Source organism: Pogona vitticeps, chromosome 4 (genome assembly GCF_051106095.1).
Source record: "Pogona vitticeps strain Pit_001003342236 chromosome 4, PviZW2.1, whole genome shotgun sequence".
NCBI classification, from domain to species: Eukaryota; Metazoa; Chordata; class Lepidosauria; order Squamata; family Agamidae; genus Pogona; species Pogona vitticeps.
In genome coordinates, this window is record NC_135786.1 from 167840640 (window position 1) to 167859511 (window position 18872).

Sequence of the window (18872 nt, forward strand, 5' to 3'; positions counted from 1 at the left end):
TTGCAAAATATATAAATGCAATAATCAGGAAGTGTATGTAAATTGTTTCCATACAACACCATTTGCTATGAAGCCACTTTCACACAGAAGAGTTCAAAATACAATTTAAAAAATAATGCTTTACATTAGTGATTAAACTTATATATTGCCTTTGTGAGCAAAATACTGTGAGAAAAATGATGGACAGAAAGCTGGCAAATTCAGTGCAACAAGGATTCTGTAGTAAGTATGATTCAAAACATATAGCTCCCATGCAAACCAAAGTATATGCTTAACTATAAATTGAAAAATTGCTGAGTGGAGGAAGTGATTAACTTGCCAATAGAGGGGAAGTGGCAGGGGCTATTTCTATGTAAATGGTCAGACTTGATTATATCACTTTAATCAAGCCCAACCAAAGCAAAGCAGTCCACCATAGCTCACTCCCTGCTGCTTATGTAGCTGTACTGCAATTTGCAAAGATCTTTTTTCTGTAGTTGGCTAAATCCTATGGACTGTGTACACCTTTCCCTCCATATTTTGTTTTGGAAAACAAAACTGCAGTGCCATACTAAGACAAGCAAGTTATCACAGATAAAACATCTGATTTTGATAAGCAAAATATTATGCTTCCAGATAAACAACAAAAAGAAAAATATCTTAAAGAAGTTGGAGTTCTAATAAGAAGCAACCTCAAAAGTACAGAAAGTACAAAAATTGCAAAGTACCAGATGCTAAGGTAAGATATTAAAAATATATGGAATCAAAATCAGGTCATCCACCTTTTTATAACTAATTTTAGCTACTGGAGATGTTAGAAAAATCTTTGGTTACCAATTTAAAACTTGCTGCTGGAATTTAAAAAAATCTGTGATTTTTGCAAATGTGTGGTCCCACCCACAAATTCTCAGAACTTGATTTCTAATTTTTAGATTTGACCCTGTATCCCTGTGAACCAATAATGCTGAAAAATAAGTGCAATGTAACCAGGATTTTTGTTAAAAAAATCTGAAACTGAACTTACTTTTAATATTTCATCTAGATGTGTTACTTCTTGGTCCAAATCCTGGAATTCTTTAAACTGTTCTTTATGAGGCTCAAGGGCTAGAATAAGTCCCTGAAATGCTTCTTCTAGGCTTCCTTCTACACAGGATTTGTAGCCTTCAGATTCACCACTTATTGACCCCTCACAATGCAGCTTCTCAGGTGTCACTGGGCCTTCCCCTGACGTAAGTCTTTTAACCAGCTGCTTAGTGATGTTGCCTTCAAAAGTATCCAGTTCCACTGGCTTGAGCTCTGATAATTCTTCTGGGTCCTGAAGAAGAGACACAGGGGCACTGTTATCTAAGAAGAGGCCATTGTCTCTTCTTGGATGTGGAGACCTTTGGCAAACTTCAGAATCCAGAACTGAAGTCTTCTTTTCTGCATTGTCTAACACACACCCTTGTGGCTTTGCATCTGTGGATTCAGGAGTGGAGTCTATAGAGCTGGTACTGATATTGTCCACAAGGTGCGTTTTTGATAACCGTTGCCCATGGTGTTCCGGAGGCGTGACAGTAATTTCAGGGTTAGAAGTATCTACGGTGGATGAGGAGCCTACAGAGCTGGAAGATAAGGTGCAATCTCCATTGGGAATACCACTGAAGCTGAAAGACAGTGGCCTTTTCTCATTTTCTGTTGTGCCATTTTCAAAGACATCATCAGCTAAATTTGACTGAAAATATAATAAAAACAGTGAAAGAAAGAAGCCAAGGGACGTGCCACACAACACTAAACAAAATTAAATAGCCCCTAGGAAGAAAACATAGTAGTATTAGAGTTTGTTGGCTTCTGTGAAACCAAGTTTGGTTGAAGTTATGAAAGAATTTTACCTTTAGTGATACTGATTTTTAAGAGAAATTCAAGAATAAAATAACACAGCAAATAGGAAAAAAAATCCACAGAAATTGTTCAGAGTGAGTACATATTTTTTCTGAACTAGCCTTCCTCAAGCTGATACAATCCAGTAGTTATGGAAGGCATACGTTTGAAGAAAGCTGTTTTAAACTTGAACTAAAGTTATGTGAGAATTACTGCAAAGTCATTTAACTGCATGCACAAGACTGAGGAAACTAAACAGTATTTTGCTGACCAGATTTTATCTGCCACAAAAGAATTATATAAAATGGAATGCACAACAAATATCAAATGCCATAACCAGAGCTTAGAAACATTACCTTTTTTTGGACTACATCTCCCAGAATCCTGCAACCAGCTTCTGGGTGTTGTATTCCTTAAAATTAACATTCAGTAGGTCTGGTCATGACTTTATTGGTAACAGTCCACACTGACAGTCACAGAATCGAGTGCTAGAGGTTGCCTTGCCTCTTGTCCAGCAATCCTGATTTTTGACTTGTTTTATTTTAAATGTTTATGCAAAACACCACAAAGCAGCTTTAAATCCCACTAAAACTGGTGGAGCTCAAATGTGAAATTTAACTTCCAGACTACACCTATTTAATTTTATTTGTATCCTTCAAAGGATGCATGTGTTTTCCCCTTTGCTCTTTTTTTTAGGCAGAGGCTGCAATATTACGGATCTCAATAACTCCAGTTTGAGCCTAAAGGGATTTCTTCAATATGTGGTCAGCAAACTAGACACAGCTCTCTGAGAAGTATCAGATGCAGGGCATGCATGGAAATGGAGGAGCTACTGATAGGTACAATCATTTATCACAACAAGAGTTCCCACCATCCCAAACTCACATCATGTCCTAGCCCTGCTCTAGGTCTCAGCCTGAGAGATGGCAAATCACTAAAGGAGCGACTGCGGCGCAGCTTGTCAAAAAATGTGTCCTGCAGAGCATCTAAAATGGACAACTGGAGCCTGTCTTGGGGAGAATGCCACCATTTCTTCAACAGGGAAGGCAAAAAAGGGTCAATTAGTCAACATATTTTAAATTGTTTATATTATATGTTGTTAGCCGCCCAGAGTAGTCAGTCGACTAGATGGGCGGGGTATAAATTCAATAAATAAATAAACTAGACTATCTATTAAACATGAATGTACAATAAAAAAAAGTGAAACCAATTTTGACTACTGGAATTCCTGAGGACCTGAACATGCCAAAGGCTTCCTGGAGAAAGTTGATAAGCTCCAAGATACCCTTTACCATGAGAAATAAATAGTAGGTATTCCATTCCTAAAAAGAGCATTCTGGTCTGAGGTACGTAGTCTTAAAGTTTGCATCATGCATAGAACAACCTGGGGCCCTCAGAGGTTTTCGGGGTATATTTCCCATCATCCCTTATTTAGGTAGCTAGGAATAATGGCACCTGTATTGCAGCATCACCTTAAGACCCTAAGTTACCCATCCTTTACATTATCAAATATATTACTGCTACTACCTTTTCACTTTAAAAAAATGATTTCTATCCTTCAATTATTTAAATAAAAATTACTCTGTACAGAAATTCTCACATCATCAACATCACCTTAGAACTGCAGAGCTGTTCTAAGATATTGATGATTATTATTATTATAGCCAGGCTTACAAATTATGATGGTGGTGGTGGTGGCGATGATGATGATGATGATGATGATGATGATGATGATGATGATGATGATTAGGCAATACATTCAGGCAAAGATACAAATATATTGTTTTATCTCAAAAAATAGGGGGAAATCAGTTAAGACCTAAAATGGTTAAATTGTAGGTCTGGTCTGGTTCTATACTGATTCTGCAACAAACTAATTCTGGGAGACAAACATTTCTCATCCCAGTGCACAAGAATTAATAGCAATTATGAGAACATAGAATTATGTTCTAGCCGCCTAGAGTGGTCCTCACCGACTAGATAGGCGGGGTATAAATTAAATAAATAAATAAATAAATAAAATTAAAAACAAGTTGTTTTAGCAAAAAAAAAAAAAAAAGAAAGTAAGTAAAGCTTAGCGCAACATTGTTAGACCAGTGTGATCACAAATCATTGTCCATATCTGGAGATATCTGGAGATTTCCATTGAACAAATACTAAAGGGGAATATCTAACTTACAAAGAATGAGTGGTCCTTGAAGGTTGGTGTTTCTGGAGTACCTTGACTATACATGGACATTCTCCTCTGGAGAGCAGATGCTTTGTTTGTGCTGCCTGTAGATGGGGTCACGTCCTCAACATCAAATGGGCTACAAAAAAAAATGCCTCTCATTATACTGAATTACTGTTACAAAGAACACTTGTTTTCTTTTCATTTTGGGTCATTAGAGCACACACCATCCTGCTCTTCCTAGTCAGGGCCAATAAACTCTCACAACATTTTCACAAGACAACACTCTTGTGCTCTTTGTTAATTCAGCAGAACAACTACAACCCATTGGATCAACACTTATGATTGTGGAGGGACAAAGTACATATTGCAGTTGCCCCGAAGATGCCAGGAGAAATGGTCTCTTTATAGCATCTACACAGCCAGAAGATTTAGAAGCAGTGTGTATGCAGAGTAAGTAAACTCTATAAAGAAAACCCATTAAATTCTTTGCTCACGTGATTGTTGGCTAATGTAACAATTTGATGAGGAATTTTCATATTCCAACTGTAGGTGAGAGCAAACCAAGGAGATATATTTTTTTTATTCTCAGAATCTGCATGATTTACACAAACTGCCTCAGTGCAAAACTAATGTATTTCCCTTATGTACACAGGGAGCAAGCAGAGAAAGACCAGTTGATTAATAAAGAAAGATGTAAACATCACTTCCCGTGCTTCTGACCCTTAAACGTCCAAGCAAAAAAGTGACAGCTACCATTATTTTCCACAAGACATATCATCTATGCAATTTTTCTTTAACTTGCACAACAATTGGTTCTCTTTTTCTTGTTGAGAGTGCCACAAAGCATTTTGCTCTCTTAGGTGGAGAGGTGAATAAATTTTTAGTTCCCTGTCCCTGCCTGTGAGGATGAGACAAGCAAGGACTTACCTCCCCAATATGGAGCCCAAACAGTTTAGTAATCTCCATGCTCCCCCTACTAGCCATCAGAAACACAGCAGAACAAAACAGAAATCTACAGTAAAATGTTGGACTTCCACCCACTCTAGATGTTAGGGTTTGGTGAAAGTCCATTGCCATAAAGGGGAGATTTTTGATATGATGACTGCAATGTGTACTAGACCTAATCCATGTTGGAAGTCTTTATTCTAGCAATGGTGCAACCACGCTGGAAAGCTGAATTGGAGCGATTCAGTTTTGCTGCAATTTGAGTCAACGACTGTATTATGGTTGACATTGCAGTCAGTGCTCACACAGGGACTCCAGAATGATTCAGGAATTCACTGCTCAAACTGGGTGGGATGCGATTCACATTCCAACCCACAGCGTCCCTTCTTTCCTTCCTTTCTCTGCTCCTGCCTCTGTCAATCCTTTTATGGGGTTTAAATGTAGGAAATAATAGTAATGAAAACGCAGCGATAAGGCAACAGGGTGTTCTAGTGCTGATCTCATATATGCAAGTAATTTCTTTTAATTGGAGGGTAGTTGGGGAGAGGGAACAATGTGGAAGCACCCAAACTGCCTGAAACACCAAAAGGCACCTATAGACATGCCCTGCCCCACCCCCACCCCCAGTATTTACAAGAATGATAAGCCCATTCAAATAGTTTCAGCTTGAAAAAATGCATTAGGGAGCAAAAAAGGCTTGGACTGACTCAAACCCGCCCTCATGTCATGTGGTCAGTAAAAAATGTTTCAAATTCACCTGTTTTATAAGTGGAGCAAATCCCTCAGTATTTGACCAGCCTTAGTGTATTAAAAATAATAGCTGAAATCCTCCCTTTTCTCACTCTTTGGCCACTGTGCGTAACAAGATGAGTAAAAAGGCGGATTATATTCTGAACAATTGAGAAGTCTCAGACTGGAAATTATAGACTTCAGTACAAAGCTTTCATTTTCGATAACACCGCAGTTCTGCAAGGAGAAAGTCCACAGGTAGCAGACTCAGATCTTTAAGCCTAAGCTCCAAACGCAGAATCACTCTTGCAGCTGGGGTGGGAATTAGATTATGCCAGGAGACATGGCCATGTCCCTTAAATTATCTAGCCTATGGAAGGGCTATGTGGGGGAAGGATGTGCCCCCTGCAAATAAGATTCCACATACCTCCATATAAGAACTACCAGACACTGTCTACCACATCTGGGTTACCAGCAATCAGTGGAGCAAATATATGAGAAAAACAGGCACCCTTTTTAAAATTTTATTTCACAATGTTTTAGACATATAAAGAGGGTGCCCCGTATATATCTGATAAAGCACTACTGTCATGCTGCATTAATGCTATTGAACCAAAAATGTCTGTCTGATACTACTGTTCTTCTTTACAATGGGTCTTTCCTAATTCTCCTTTCCATGAGAAGGCAAAGATCTGAACTGGCGGAGACCCACTTGATATGAATTGGCAATGCCAGCTTTACTTACTGCCAAGTGATTTCCAGATTCAGCTTTATTGTGCCAAGGTCATTGATGTCCACAGCTACGACCTGAGGCTGAGCAGCAAACAAGTCTTTTGTTTCGCAGGTGACACTTCCCACCAGAATATGAGTAGCAAGGCCTTTCAGTTCAGTGACCTTCACAAAGGAGCAAGTGTTAATAATTAGGAATGGAATTCCTGTTTATTAACATGTCACTAGTCCAGCAACATTGCCTAGAGTCACCTCTCATGCATTTTCCCCACAGTAAGCTGCGGCAGTTTCTACTGGCAGTTCGGCAGAGGAGCTCCTTTTTAGTGCCAGCTTCCTACTGCAAAGGCTTTTGCTTTTCCCTCCAGCATCTGACGTATGCTTTCCCTCCGTCTCCTTCTGGAACTTGATATGCAGTTACTACTTTTCTAGTGGTACTTTCTCATTCACAGCTTTATCCCAAAACATGTTGAACTAGCAGTGTTGCAGTGGGAATTTAGGAAAACAAATTGCTTTAAAACAGAGGTGCCACAAATAGTTACTCAGCATGTCATGTAGGTCTCTCCCAGGGCAACATGGCAATCTATGACTTTCTGGAACTTTAGGCAGAAATCGCCATTACTATGTTTATAACTGGTGTGTTACTTGCACTGCAGTTAGAACCAGTAGTCTGGTATAATTATGAGCCAAATTTAAGCACAGTTTAATCCTGTAGCCACATACATCAGAGTAACCCAGGAGTTCTTAAGACTGCAGTTCCCAGAAGCCCTCACCATTAGCTGTGCTGGCTGGAGTTTCTGGGAGTTGCAGACCAAGAACACCTGGGTTACTCCAGGTTGGCAACCCTGACATACATAAATGCAAAGCTACAGCTCATGATAAGTAAAAGTATACAGTACCTGGTTAATAAACAGACCCTTTTCATTTTAAGTGCACCATAGTAAGGAAAATAATGTAATGCATTTTTACAATTTAAATCCATCTAATTACTTACAGGGATTGCAACTGTGCTTTTATTATGCCTTTTGCCTCAGAAAGAGGGTGGCCCTACAATAGCATTCAGCAGTGTCCCACTCAAAGTGGAGGGAAAAACAGGGAGCCCAGGTTCATGCGTCTTCCTTCAACCTCCAGCCACTGGATTCCTTACCTAACTGGCTTTTGAACAATGCATACACACAATCATTGCAGGACCCCTAGGTGCACATAGAAATGTTGCAAGTATCCCCTGTTGTTATTCTTATGTGCTGTCAAGTTGTTTCAGACTTAGGGAGGTGCTAATAGGCTTTTCAAGGTACCTGAGATGTTAAAGGAGTGGCTTATCATTTCTAAACTGGCTAGAAAGTTCAGTGGTTTAGGTATTTGGCTGTGGAGCCAAAAGTTGGGAGTTCATGGTTGTTGTGGGTTTTTCGGGCTCTTTGGCCGTGTTCTGAAGGTTGTTCTTCCTGACGTTTCGCCAGTCTCTGTGGCCAGCATCTTCAGAGGACTGGAGTAGGAACTGGAGTAGGGTGATCAGCACGTTTTTGTTGTGATAAGGGGTGGGGGAGATTATCTGTCATTATGATTGATGGGTGTCGTTAGCTGGGTTTTTTTTTTCTGCAATGATCCCTGGTCCTTGTGGCTGGGTAGAGTTTGTTGACCTTCTGCAGGCTCTATTATTCAGTATTGGAAGCCAGGACTTGTTCAGTTTGAGACTTTCCTCTTTTTTGTTGAATTTCTGTTGATGTTTATGGATTTCAATGGCTTCCCTGTGCAGTCTAACATAATGATTGCTGGTGTTGTCCAGTACTTCAGTATTTTGAAATAGAATTTCATGTCCAGCTTGTTTAAGGGCATGTTTAGCTACTGCTGATTTTTCCAGTTGTTTTAGTCTGCAGTGTTTCTCATGTTCTTTGATTCTGGTATGGATGCTGCATTTTGTGGTTCCAATATATACCTGTCCACAACTGCAAGGTATCAAGTATACTCCTGCAGTGGTGAAGGGGTCCTTTTTGTCCTTTGCTGACCGTAACATTTGTTGTATTTTTGTGGTGGGCTTGAATACTGTTTGTAGGTTGTGTTTTTTCAAAAGTTTCCCCATGAGGTCTGTGACCCCTTTGATGTATGGCAGAAATACTTTATTTGTGGGTGGCTGTTTTTCCTCTTCATTTTGGTGTTGTTTTCTTGGTTTGATGACTCTTTTGATTTCATTCTTGGAATAGCCATTTGCCTGTAGGGCCCAATTCAGATGTTTGAGTTCAGTGCTGAGAAATTAAGCTTCACGGTTCCTATTTGCACGGTCTACTAATGTTTTGATTATGCCTCTTTTCTGTCATGGGTGGTGGTTGGAGTTTTTGTGTAGGTACCGGTCTGTGTCTGAAGATGCTGACCAGAGAGACTGGCGAAACATCAGGAAGAACAATCTTCAGAACATGGCCAAAGAGCCTGAAAAACCCACAACAACCATCAGATCTCGGCCGTGAAAGCCTTCAAGAATACGTTGGGAGTTCAGTTCCTCACTCTGCATTCCAGAAGAGCCAGCCTGTGTGGCTTTGAGCAAGCTGCACTGTCTCAGGACGCCCCCAGAAGAAGGGAATGGTAAACCACTTCTGAGTATTCTCTACCTAGAGAACACTGAAAAGGACTGCCATTAATCAGAATCAACTTGAAAGCACACAATTTATTATTATGATTATCATTGCTCGTCCCCAGTGCATTTTCATGACTTAACCCAGGTTTCCTGAGTTTGGGTTCCAGCTACACCACACTGGCTCTCAAGTGTGGATTGGTGTCCATTAATTCATTTAATTATAGAAATTCTGGTCCCCCTTGCTTATGACCTGTAGGTCAACACTGTAGTTATGTTGACAGGTGGCTATTGAAATGAAAACAGTTGCACTGGTACCTTAATGGAGATCAGTCCAACAACAAGAGGAAGGAAGACCATTTCTTCTCCATCCCAACTCTGCTTCCCGTTGACTTCAATTTTGCCTTTCAGCTTCCATCTCTGACGACCATATCGCATGAAAATCTGTGAAAAAAGAAACCTTGTGTTGTGTTCTCCCAGCTGGCATATTTGTTCTTCCTGGCTCTCATTCTCATTACATGTCATAATGTGCAAGATAAGGTCCCAGCAAAATCCAAGGAGGTTTGTATGCACATGAGTCCCTACAAATCCCCTAAATGAACTCCAGCTAAGCACTTTCATGTTCTGCCTCTTCTTAAAAATAAGGCAAACAATTATCTTCCAGCCTTTTTTAAAGAGAAGAAGCTAAACTGATTTCAAAATTCTAAAGCACCTGAAAGAGAATAAAGCTGATATACATGTATTTTTGGTTGCAGGGGCTATGGGATTTGCAAAGCTTGATTGTGCGTTGTTTCCTCTTAACATCAAAACAGACTGCATGAATATTGATAGACTCACATAGCAGCCAGGCCACAGAAAGTAATTTTATTACAGATTTTAGCCATTTTATTGTTTGGTAAGGAAACCCTCATCTTTGGAAAACAGAGGTGGGGGACAAAAGAAAAACAAGTTGGCTTGCTCTGTTTGAATTCATCAGTTCTAGTTAGTCTGTCTTGGCTGGACATAGGAAGAAAACTGATGCCAAGAACAAAATATGGAAGGGTGTGCTGACACCCTTAAAAAACATAGCTAAAAAAAGATCTGCTATTATCTTGTTAGCCAACGTAGCCTTTAAGTCTCAGAATGCACTCACCCATAAACAGAGAATAGAGGGACTTTTCTTGCTTTACAGGATATAAGAACAGAAAACAAGACCATATAGAAACTTTTGAATATGAGGAAAAACGATGTTTTGCACAGTTACTCACCTCATACTGGTCTCCAGGGCAAAGTCGAGCAAAGCCAGCTAGACCTAGGAGCCAAAAACATGTGAGATCTGTTTCAGAAAAAAGTACTCGTGCCCCCTTTTTCTTGCCTGTGTGACTCTGCTTGGAAATGGATCACCATCTCTTCACAAGGTTGCCAGAGCATTTGTGTCACTGAGAGAACAACTTCCACTCGCCAATGGAGAGGATGCAGGATGCCCCATCCAACTTTTTCAAAGGCTGCATCAATGAAAACAGCACTGGCTAATCCCTGATTTATTGGTTTTGTTACAAGGGTTGACGGGATACACAGAGAAGCTTGTTGGAATAGTTAGTCGATTCACTTATTTTGAAGCCTCAATGTCTAATTTATTCTCTCTCCTGGCAACAGGGAGAGTTGCTGAGTTGTTACCAGACCCCTAAGCAGTACTCCAAGACATTTATTTTTGGGTGGAAATCCTGTTCCATCTTAAACACTCTCAAATAGAGAACACATTTGGCATCAGCCTTTTTCAGTGAAAGCATCTAGTCTTTTGGTTTTCTCCACTGTCCCCTCTTCCAACACATATACATCAAGTGAAGCTGCCCAGATGACATGCACAATTAGGTATTTCTAATGTAAGCACGAAAGAGCAACAGACACCACTTTTACTACAGTAAAGATGTATTGAAGATGTATTAAACTAGTAAGAGCTGTGGTCTCCCCAGATTCTACCATGAAGTGGAAAGAGGTGCTTGCCTCAGGCGGCAGAGAGCTGGGAGCAGCAAATTGACTGCTGCAACCCATCCTGGGAATGCTCCTGCTGTGCTGGAGGGTGGCCTGCTCCCACTACACACAGATCTGAAGAGAGCTGTCTGTTTCCAGCATGCTATGATCCAAGGGGATCTCAGAGTCAAAGCACTGAGGTTTGCAATTGAATTAGATGTGCCTGTACCTAGGATATGTGTACCGGAGTGCAGGTGCCTCTCCCGCTGGAGGAAATGTCTAAGCTTGGCATCGCCTCCTAGTATGGTGTGTGGTGCACATGGGGTTCCATCTGCCCCCTTCTTCTACAGCTGGTATGTGTTTAGGGGCTGCTTTCTCACAGCAAATACCACTGTGCATGCCCATCGGCGGGGTAGCATTTTGTTTCCCACCTCAGACAACAGGACAGCTAGGACCACACCAACTTTCTCAGTAAGACTTTAAAACCCTACAATGCTGAATAAGGAAAAGCTTGTCAAAGACCTCCAGCCACCTAGCTCAGATTTTACACCTGCTCACTAGCAGAGACATCTTGCTTCAGCCATGGGACTGGGACATCTTAGGACAGCAGATTGACCCAGGAGGTGTCGCAAAGCAGACCACATACTGTAGTTCCATTTCTGAATACTTTGCTGCCACACACTCTGTCACAACGTCTGAGTTTTGAGGTTGCTGTCTCACTTCACTTTCCAATACAGCTAGTCAACCAGGCCACAAGCTTATGCCAACTGGGCCACAAGCTTATGCGGCACTGATATAGTAAATAATCATTTAATGCATGAAATACAAGCAGAACAATTTGATTCCCAGATTCCAATCCTGCTTTCTATTTCATTGTACACTAAAACTATGCTCCTCATTCCAGAAAGTATTTCTCCACTCATTTCAACATACAGATCAGATGTGAACTCACAATGAAATTCATATATACTTTAGCTGCTTCTATATAATCAACTGGAAACCTTCATACAGTACACATGAAATGCCCATATGCCGAACTAGATACTTGTTACTCTGGCTTGGACTCTCATTCTCACACACAGACACACTCAATATCTGCATTTATGGCTTAATCAAACAACAAAATAATTACAAAACAATTGGCTATGTGTTCACACTAACAGTATCAATGTATTGCCTTACTATGATAATTTTGAGCCCTGTTATCTATTTTTCCTAATTATATATTCATTATGCCCCCACTTCTCACTCACACAGACAAGGTGTTAAACTAATGGTTTCAATTATGAAATTGACAGGTGTAGATTTATGAGGTGATATGGGAGCAGGGAGCTTCGTCAGTGTTATACAAAGTATTCTTGATTTTGTCTCTAGGTGGCAGCAGTACAGTACTTTGCAACTCCTTGGTCACTTTTCTTAAGAAAACATAATTTAAAGTGTTTACTCTCTGTTATTATTATTACAAAGTGGACTTCACTAAATACATCTGAGAGCATCTATAACATATATAGCTTTGAGGATAAAAATTAAACAATCACAACATATTGTTATATATAGTAATAAAGCTCGCTCGGTGCTTTACAGTAATCCTTTTCCCCATGCTATAAGCAGCCATTCAATATTTTAAAATAACACATTATGGTTTGCGTACTATTTATTATACTATGCTCAAACATTCTTCCAAAGGAGATGAGAGCAGTATTTTAGCTTCATCACAATTCTGTGTGATTCAGTTTATCTTCAGATAAGACCCAATGGGAAGGCACAGTTTCGCACTTCATGAACAAACCTACAATCCTGAGCTCATATGTCCTTCTTCCCTTGCTTCTTCTCCCTTAGCTGCCTGTTTCCAGATTTACACTAGCCACTTTTTATGTTAATATCCAAATCTGGAGAGCTATGATTTGTTTAAACTATGATTTGTTTGAAACAACAGTTTAAACAACTTGAGATTGGAAGTCACAGAGAATTATGAGTAGTTTTCAAACAGGAGAAGCTGTTCATTTCTTCTTCTTTTGGCATGGAAAAGTGAAAGATAAGGGAAAGGGACTAAACACACACACACACACAGAGAGAGAGAGAGAGAGAGAGAGAGAGAGAGAGATTTACTTCAACTCATTCATACTACAGGAAATTGTGGCTTGCTTTAGTCTGAAACCAAGACATTGACTTGCTTGAGCTACCCAGTGAACCTCATAACTACGCTGAAATGGAATTCACTAAAAAGTTAAATTTTGACTGGATAGACCAGGGGGTTCACAAAAATCACATCTGAAGTGCATAGCACAGGGAGAGCCAATAAGAAATGGGCTAAAATTGGCACCATGGGGAGGAGTCATGTTGATCATAAGTAATGAGAGCAAACCCAGACAAAACTCAAAAGATTTTAGCTAGTGAGAACTGCAATATGGCCAAAATGTTAGAAAACCACAAGCAGAACAAACAATACTGAGTGATCCTGTTACCAGCATAGCAGGATGAAGACAATTATATTGTATTTCACTCAAGAAGCAGTTGTCACAGAAATTCTGGGTCAAATCCAGAAACAGTATTCGGATCTCCTGAGTCCCTGTGGAAACTGATTTTCCTTCTACTGTCACATAATATTTGTTAAAGCAATGTTACTTGGGGCAAATGCCACCTTTATACCAATAGCTGATCTAATGTATCTTGACACAGTTATGTTCAGAAGCTCTATTCTTATTGCTAAGGGGATAAGTCTTTTGCCTATGAACACATACAACATCCTTTCTTCTCTCCTCCCCCATCTCTCAGAAGAAAGCAGCGCTCTCTGAACTTCATGTTATCTCCCACTATCCTAATTTATTTATTATTAATAAATAATTGAAATTTTCTAGCACTCTGCTGCTGGCTACATCTCCCTTTTGATACCTTAATATGAAAACATGATCTCTGATGCCCATCTAGCTGTAAGTACATGGCTCTAAGCAAACAGAGGCCCAAGAAAAGAAATGAAAATTGACTTTTCTTGCACAGGATAAAACTGGCCCTGTATCATCTTACTGTAGGAGTGCTGTAATGCTTATTTTAGCCTATTAAAAGTCAAGTTTGCAAGTCCAGTGTGTTCCACAATCAGACAATTTATATGAAATTTTGTTGTTCCTGCTAAGAATCATTTCTATGGTTTAATCCTACAATCTATATTCATTCCCCCCTTTTCTCATGAAAACCTTAAAAAAATTCCATCCATTTCCCTTCTTTCCTGTGAAATCCATGTCCTCTTCTAATTACCATTTAGTGATTTGTGTTTACAGGGAAAGGAGATCCAGAACTTTGTAATGTCAGCACAATGATGAGAAGGGAAAAACCCAAACATCCATTTATTTGCCAGTGGGAACAATCCACTATCAAGTCAGCAGCAAACCTTTATGGATCTAGCAGAGAGCAGAAAAAGTAGCCTATAGCCATTATATTTCATGTCCTGTAACCATAAAAAATAATAAAGTGTAAGGATGTGTCACACTGGAAACCAAGTCAAAGATGGTTGTTGTGGGTTTTTCGGGCTTCTTGGCCGTGTTCTGAAGGTGGTTCTTCCTAACGTTTCGCCAGTCTCTGTGGCCGGCATCTTCAGAGGACAGCAAACTGTGCTCTCAAGTCAAAGATCATTTATACTCTTTTTATTTATAATCACCATACAGTATATGGTTGTGAAAGCTAGACAGAAAGAAAGATGATGGGGGGAAAGAAGGATTAATTTGAGATATGATGCTGGAGGAGAGCTTTGTGGACACTCTAGATTGCCGGAAAGATGATCAAGTGTCCTAAATCAAATCAAGCCTGAACTATATCTGGAGGCAAAAATGTTGAAACCGATGCTATCCTACTTTGGGCATATCACGAGAAGGTAAGATGTTCTGGACAAGACTATAATGCTCGGAAAGGTGGAAGGCAACAGGAAAAGTGGAAGACAAAATGGGCTGACTCCCTTAAGGAAGCCATAGGCTTGAGTCTGCAAGAGCTGAACCAGGCAGTTGAAGAGAGGTCATTTTGGAGATTGCTCATTCATAGGATTGCCATAAGTTAGAGATGATTTAAAGGGACATAATAACAACAGTCATAAAAACACAATTTCAGAATCAAAATACTTAGCATGCTTCTTTGTTTTGTATTTCAAGCACTGATATGGCAGAAAATATCAACATCAATATCGAATAGCAATATAAGTATCAGGAAGCTGCCTTACAATGAGTCACACTATTTCCCCCTCTAGCTCACAACTGTCTATGCTAACTGGCAGCATCTCTCCAAAGTATGGGGAGGAGTTTTTTTTCCCCCCATTTCAAGATGCAATGGATTGAACCTAGGAAATTTGAATGCAAAGTACATACCCTACCACTGGGCTCTCAGTTTCACCAAAAGAAAAAACTTTGGCTGTACTTGGTTTAATGACTTTTTATGCAAATGTTTCATACATTTAAGAGAATATAGTTTGTTGGCAATAGAATGAAAAGGAACGCTATTTTTGAAGTCCAGTTTATAAGCATAAAAACCATGCATTTTATTGGTTCATACATTGTACTTTCAATAACTATAGCGAATTAAACAAAATGACCATCACATAAACTATACTGAACTATAGTTCTGTTGGTACGAGCACGGACAACAGATGTTCTGTAGCATTCTGCTTAAGACAAACAAGCCAAAGTTAAACAGCTCTGGCCAACAAGTACCAGTCAAAGAGGGAAATATTATGCTATGGTTTCCTGTGCTGCTAAGAATCAGTTGTGGCCTCACCTCTTCACCCCCTGAAAATACTCCATATACTGTATGCTGTCATGTAGAAATGACTCCTACACAGTGGCTCTGCTCTTGGCAGCTTAAGTGGCAAAACTAGCCACCCACCTTCTAGAACAGGGCTCAAGACAACACCTTGGGGTTGTACAAGGTCCCTGAACAGCATCCCTGGAACATATCTGATTGCTGACCAATGGATCAGGTTCCTTGATTGGCAAAGGTTGTGATTCCACCACTAACACCTTCATGCTGTTAGCCTGCAATAAAATGCCAAAGAACAACTTCTTCCTCCTATGTAGTTTTTGTTACAGCCTACTCTTGTTCTTGCTCTCTAAAAAAGCTGGAGAGAGCTGGGAAAGGGTTAAAAAATAAAAGGAGAATCCTTAATTGTCTGTAATATAGGGCAAATATCAGCAATCTTTTCTTCTGTAGGTTTAAGCAGGGTGTGGGACCCTGCACAATCACTTCAGGGAAATGATAAGATGTCAACATGTCAGGGAACATGGAAGTTCATATTTTACATAAAGATCTAAATAGGTAAAAGAATCTGTTCCACTATATATTAAGATAGACAGATCATGTCTACAATGGTGAATAAGTGATTCATCCAAGTTCTTTCAAAGGACAATGGACTCCTCTACTAGCAGTGCATTTGTTCTATATACATATATTAATTTAATATGTAGGTTCAGTACCGTACTAATGAAAATGCTTAATTCTGAAAGCAAACTACTCTCTCATTAGTATCTATACAGGTACTAAAGCCATTTCTCATTATCTCTCGTTTTCAGAGTTCTACAAAATAATACAGCACACCTTAAGATACAAGGAAATTTATGTAAAAGATGTTCACCCATTGGGTTTTCTCTGAAAAAGTAATGTGTGATGCAACCATCATACACTGAGTAATTAAGTTCATAACCATCTAAAACAAGAGAAAGGACTTTGCAAAGTTTGTTGCAAATGCTTGGTTTTTCTGTACATACAATTCATTCTGATTGCTTTGGATATAAGGCAAGATGAATTCTGAAGCCTCTGTAACTAATGCAGCAAGAGAAGAAAACAAACCTGTTATCTAAATTAGTTTGTGCTCTCAGTGCTTTCGCACACAGAGAGAGCGAGAGATTGAGAGAGAGAGACAGAGAGAGAGCTCTGGCTGCAATGTTTGCACAGAAAAAGCAATGAAAAGGAAGCAAATTACCTTTCATCTTGATGCAGAACTCCCCCATTAGATTTTCCATCTCTCCTTCAATAGTACACATATTCTGTGTGGAAAAACAGAAGACTAGTGTCAGATTAACCACTGAAAATGAACTGTATATTAAAAGCCATAAATACATTACAACTGCTTTAATTATAGCAGGGTTCAGAAAATTTTGAGGAAGCTTCAACAGGATTCAAAAGCACAGCCTGGAGGGAAGGGAAGGCACTCCAGTCAGAGAGGTAAGAATGCATGAACATGGGAATGTGAACCTGGAAATAGTCTATTTCCCCCCTCATTGTCTGGTATGGGAATCAGAACTCATGAGATGCTTGAGTACGCAAGGAAGAGACCAATTCCACTGCCTCAAGGGAAGTTCCCATTTAGTGTGATGTTTTCCAAATGTTGCATGTATAGGAATGTTTGTTTGATTTCCTACCCATCTCTCTTGCTTCCCACCCTGTGTGTAAATGTGTATGTGAAAGAGAGAAAGAGAGAGAACCTACTTTTACCTCTAGTTCCATCTGTCACCCCTGGGGATGCCCTTCACTGCTGTGTCTTTTGCTCAATCCACTGCAATGGCCACCAGTCCTCAGTGGTTATTAGTAATCTCTTTGGACAGTATGCATAGAATGCAGAAGACAGCATCCTGACACAGTTATTATCAGTGACCACGAATTCTACATTCTAAACCTCTCGCAATCAGTTTTTCAGATTCCACAATCCATGGTCTGCTTCACTGACATTCATTCAACACTCCACTATATATAAAGGACGTGGTGGTGGTGCGGGCTAAACCGCAGAAGCCTGTGCTGCAGGGTCAGAAGACCAAGCAGTCGTAAGATCGAATCCACGCGATGGAGTGAGCTCCTGTTGCTTTGTCCCAGCTCCCACCAACCTAGCGGTTTGAAAGCAGGCAAATGCAAGTAGATAAATAGGGACCACCTCGGTGGGAAGGTAACAGTGTTCTGTGTCTAAGTTGCACTGGCCATGTGACCACGGAAGATTGTCTTCGGACAAACGCTGGCTCTACGGCTTGGAAACGGGGATGAGCACCGCCCCCTAGAGTCGAACATGACTGGACAAAAATTGTCAAGGGGAACCTTTACCTTTACCACTATATATAGTGTCAGATTCAACTCAGGGAACTGATCATCCCATACCTCTGTATATTCCTTGTAGCTTTTGTTAATTTCCGACAGACTCTCCCGAGCTGCCTTGCTAGCAGGGGACAATCCAAATGCATGTTTCATTTTGCTTGCACCATCACGGAGTCGTCTTTGGATACAATAGGCTTCGAAGAGTTCATCTACCTGATAGGAACCAACAGTGGCCCGTTGAGGTTTGAAAAAGGAGAAGAAAAATTAGAGCTAGCTGAAAGGAAATTAAATGGAGCAATTCAGAGGTTTATTTTCCCCAAAGAAATAGTAGTGTAAACATCTTCAGTGTTAATGCCATATTGACAATAGCAATTCTGTTGAGAAATAGCACCTTTCTCTTTACAATCTCATAATAACAACAAAGGGACTGACAAGAATAAGTACATCTCCAGCTTCTAAGTATCAACAACAGTGAGTTTGTGTAAAACCTTCTTTCTTTTCATTAAGATTTTTTAAAAAACTAAATTGCTGTAAATTAAAGTTTCTTGTTTATCAGCTTTAATCTCTTCAGTTAATTATCAGGATAAGAAAAAGACAACAGCAACAGGCTACTGTATTGTACTGATGAGGCTACTTTAGAGGAAAGAAAATGAAAATAATCAGACCTGCATCAGTCAGTAGAAGGCTCATCTCTTATTGTGAAATAATATTTACTATGTAATACAACATGCTTCATGCACGATGTCCATGCTTAAACTGGTCAGTTACATATATGGACAAAGCCTAGAAATCAAAGTCAAAACTTCTTTGTCTCTAATAAGTTATATGACTGGGAGAGCAGTTATTGAGTCCAGGAGGATGGGGTTGAAAATCACATCATCACATCATCTG

At 39.8% G+C, this 18872-nt stretch overlaps 1 protein-coding gene across 12 annotated transcripts in view; it reads right to left on the reverse strand.

The window, feature by feature from the left end:
- RIPOR2 (RHO family interacting cell polarization regulator 2) overlaps nt 1-18872 on the reverse strand; it is a 129207-nt gene that overhangs the window by 22654 nt on the left and 87681 nt on the right. For 6 of the 12 annotated variants that reach the window (XM_072998696.2, XM_072998699.2, XM_072998697.2 and 3 more), the window contains 8 exons: nt 18045-18194; nt 16882-16945; nt 10223-10266; nt 9294-9419; nt 6432-6580; nt 4019-4148; nt 2725-2871; nt 1004-1693 (listed from right to left, as the gene is read on the reverse strand). In XM_072998696.2, the coding sequence (XP_072854797.2) occupies nt 1004-1693; nt 2725-2871; nt 4019-4148; nt 6432-6580; nt 9294-9419; nt 10223-10266; nt 16882-16945; nt 18045-18194 (1500 nt within the window). The remainder of the gene's footprint in view (nt 1-1003; nt 1694-2724; nt 2872-4018; nt 4149-6431; nt 6581-9293; nt 9420-10222; nt 10267-16881; nt 16946-18044; nt 18195-18872) is intronic. The other 6 variants (XM_078393507.1, XM_078393506.1, XM_020781581.3 and 3 more) reach the window with 1 other exon arrangement.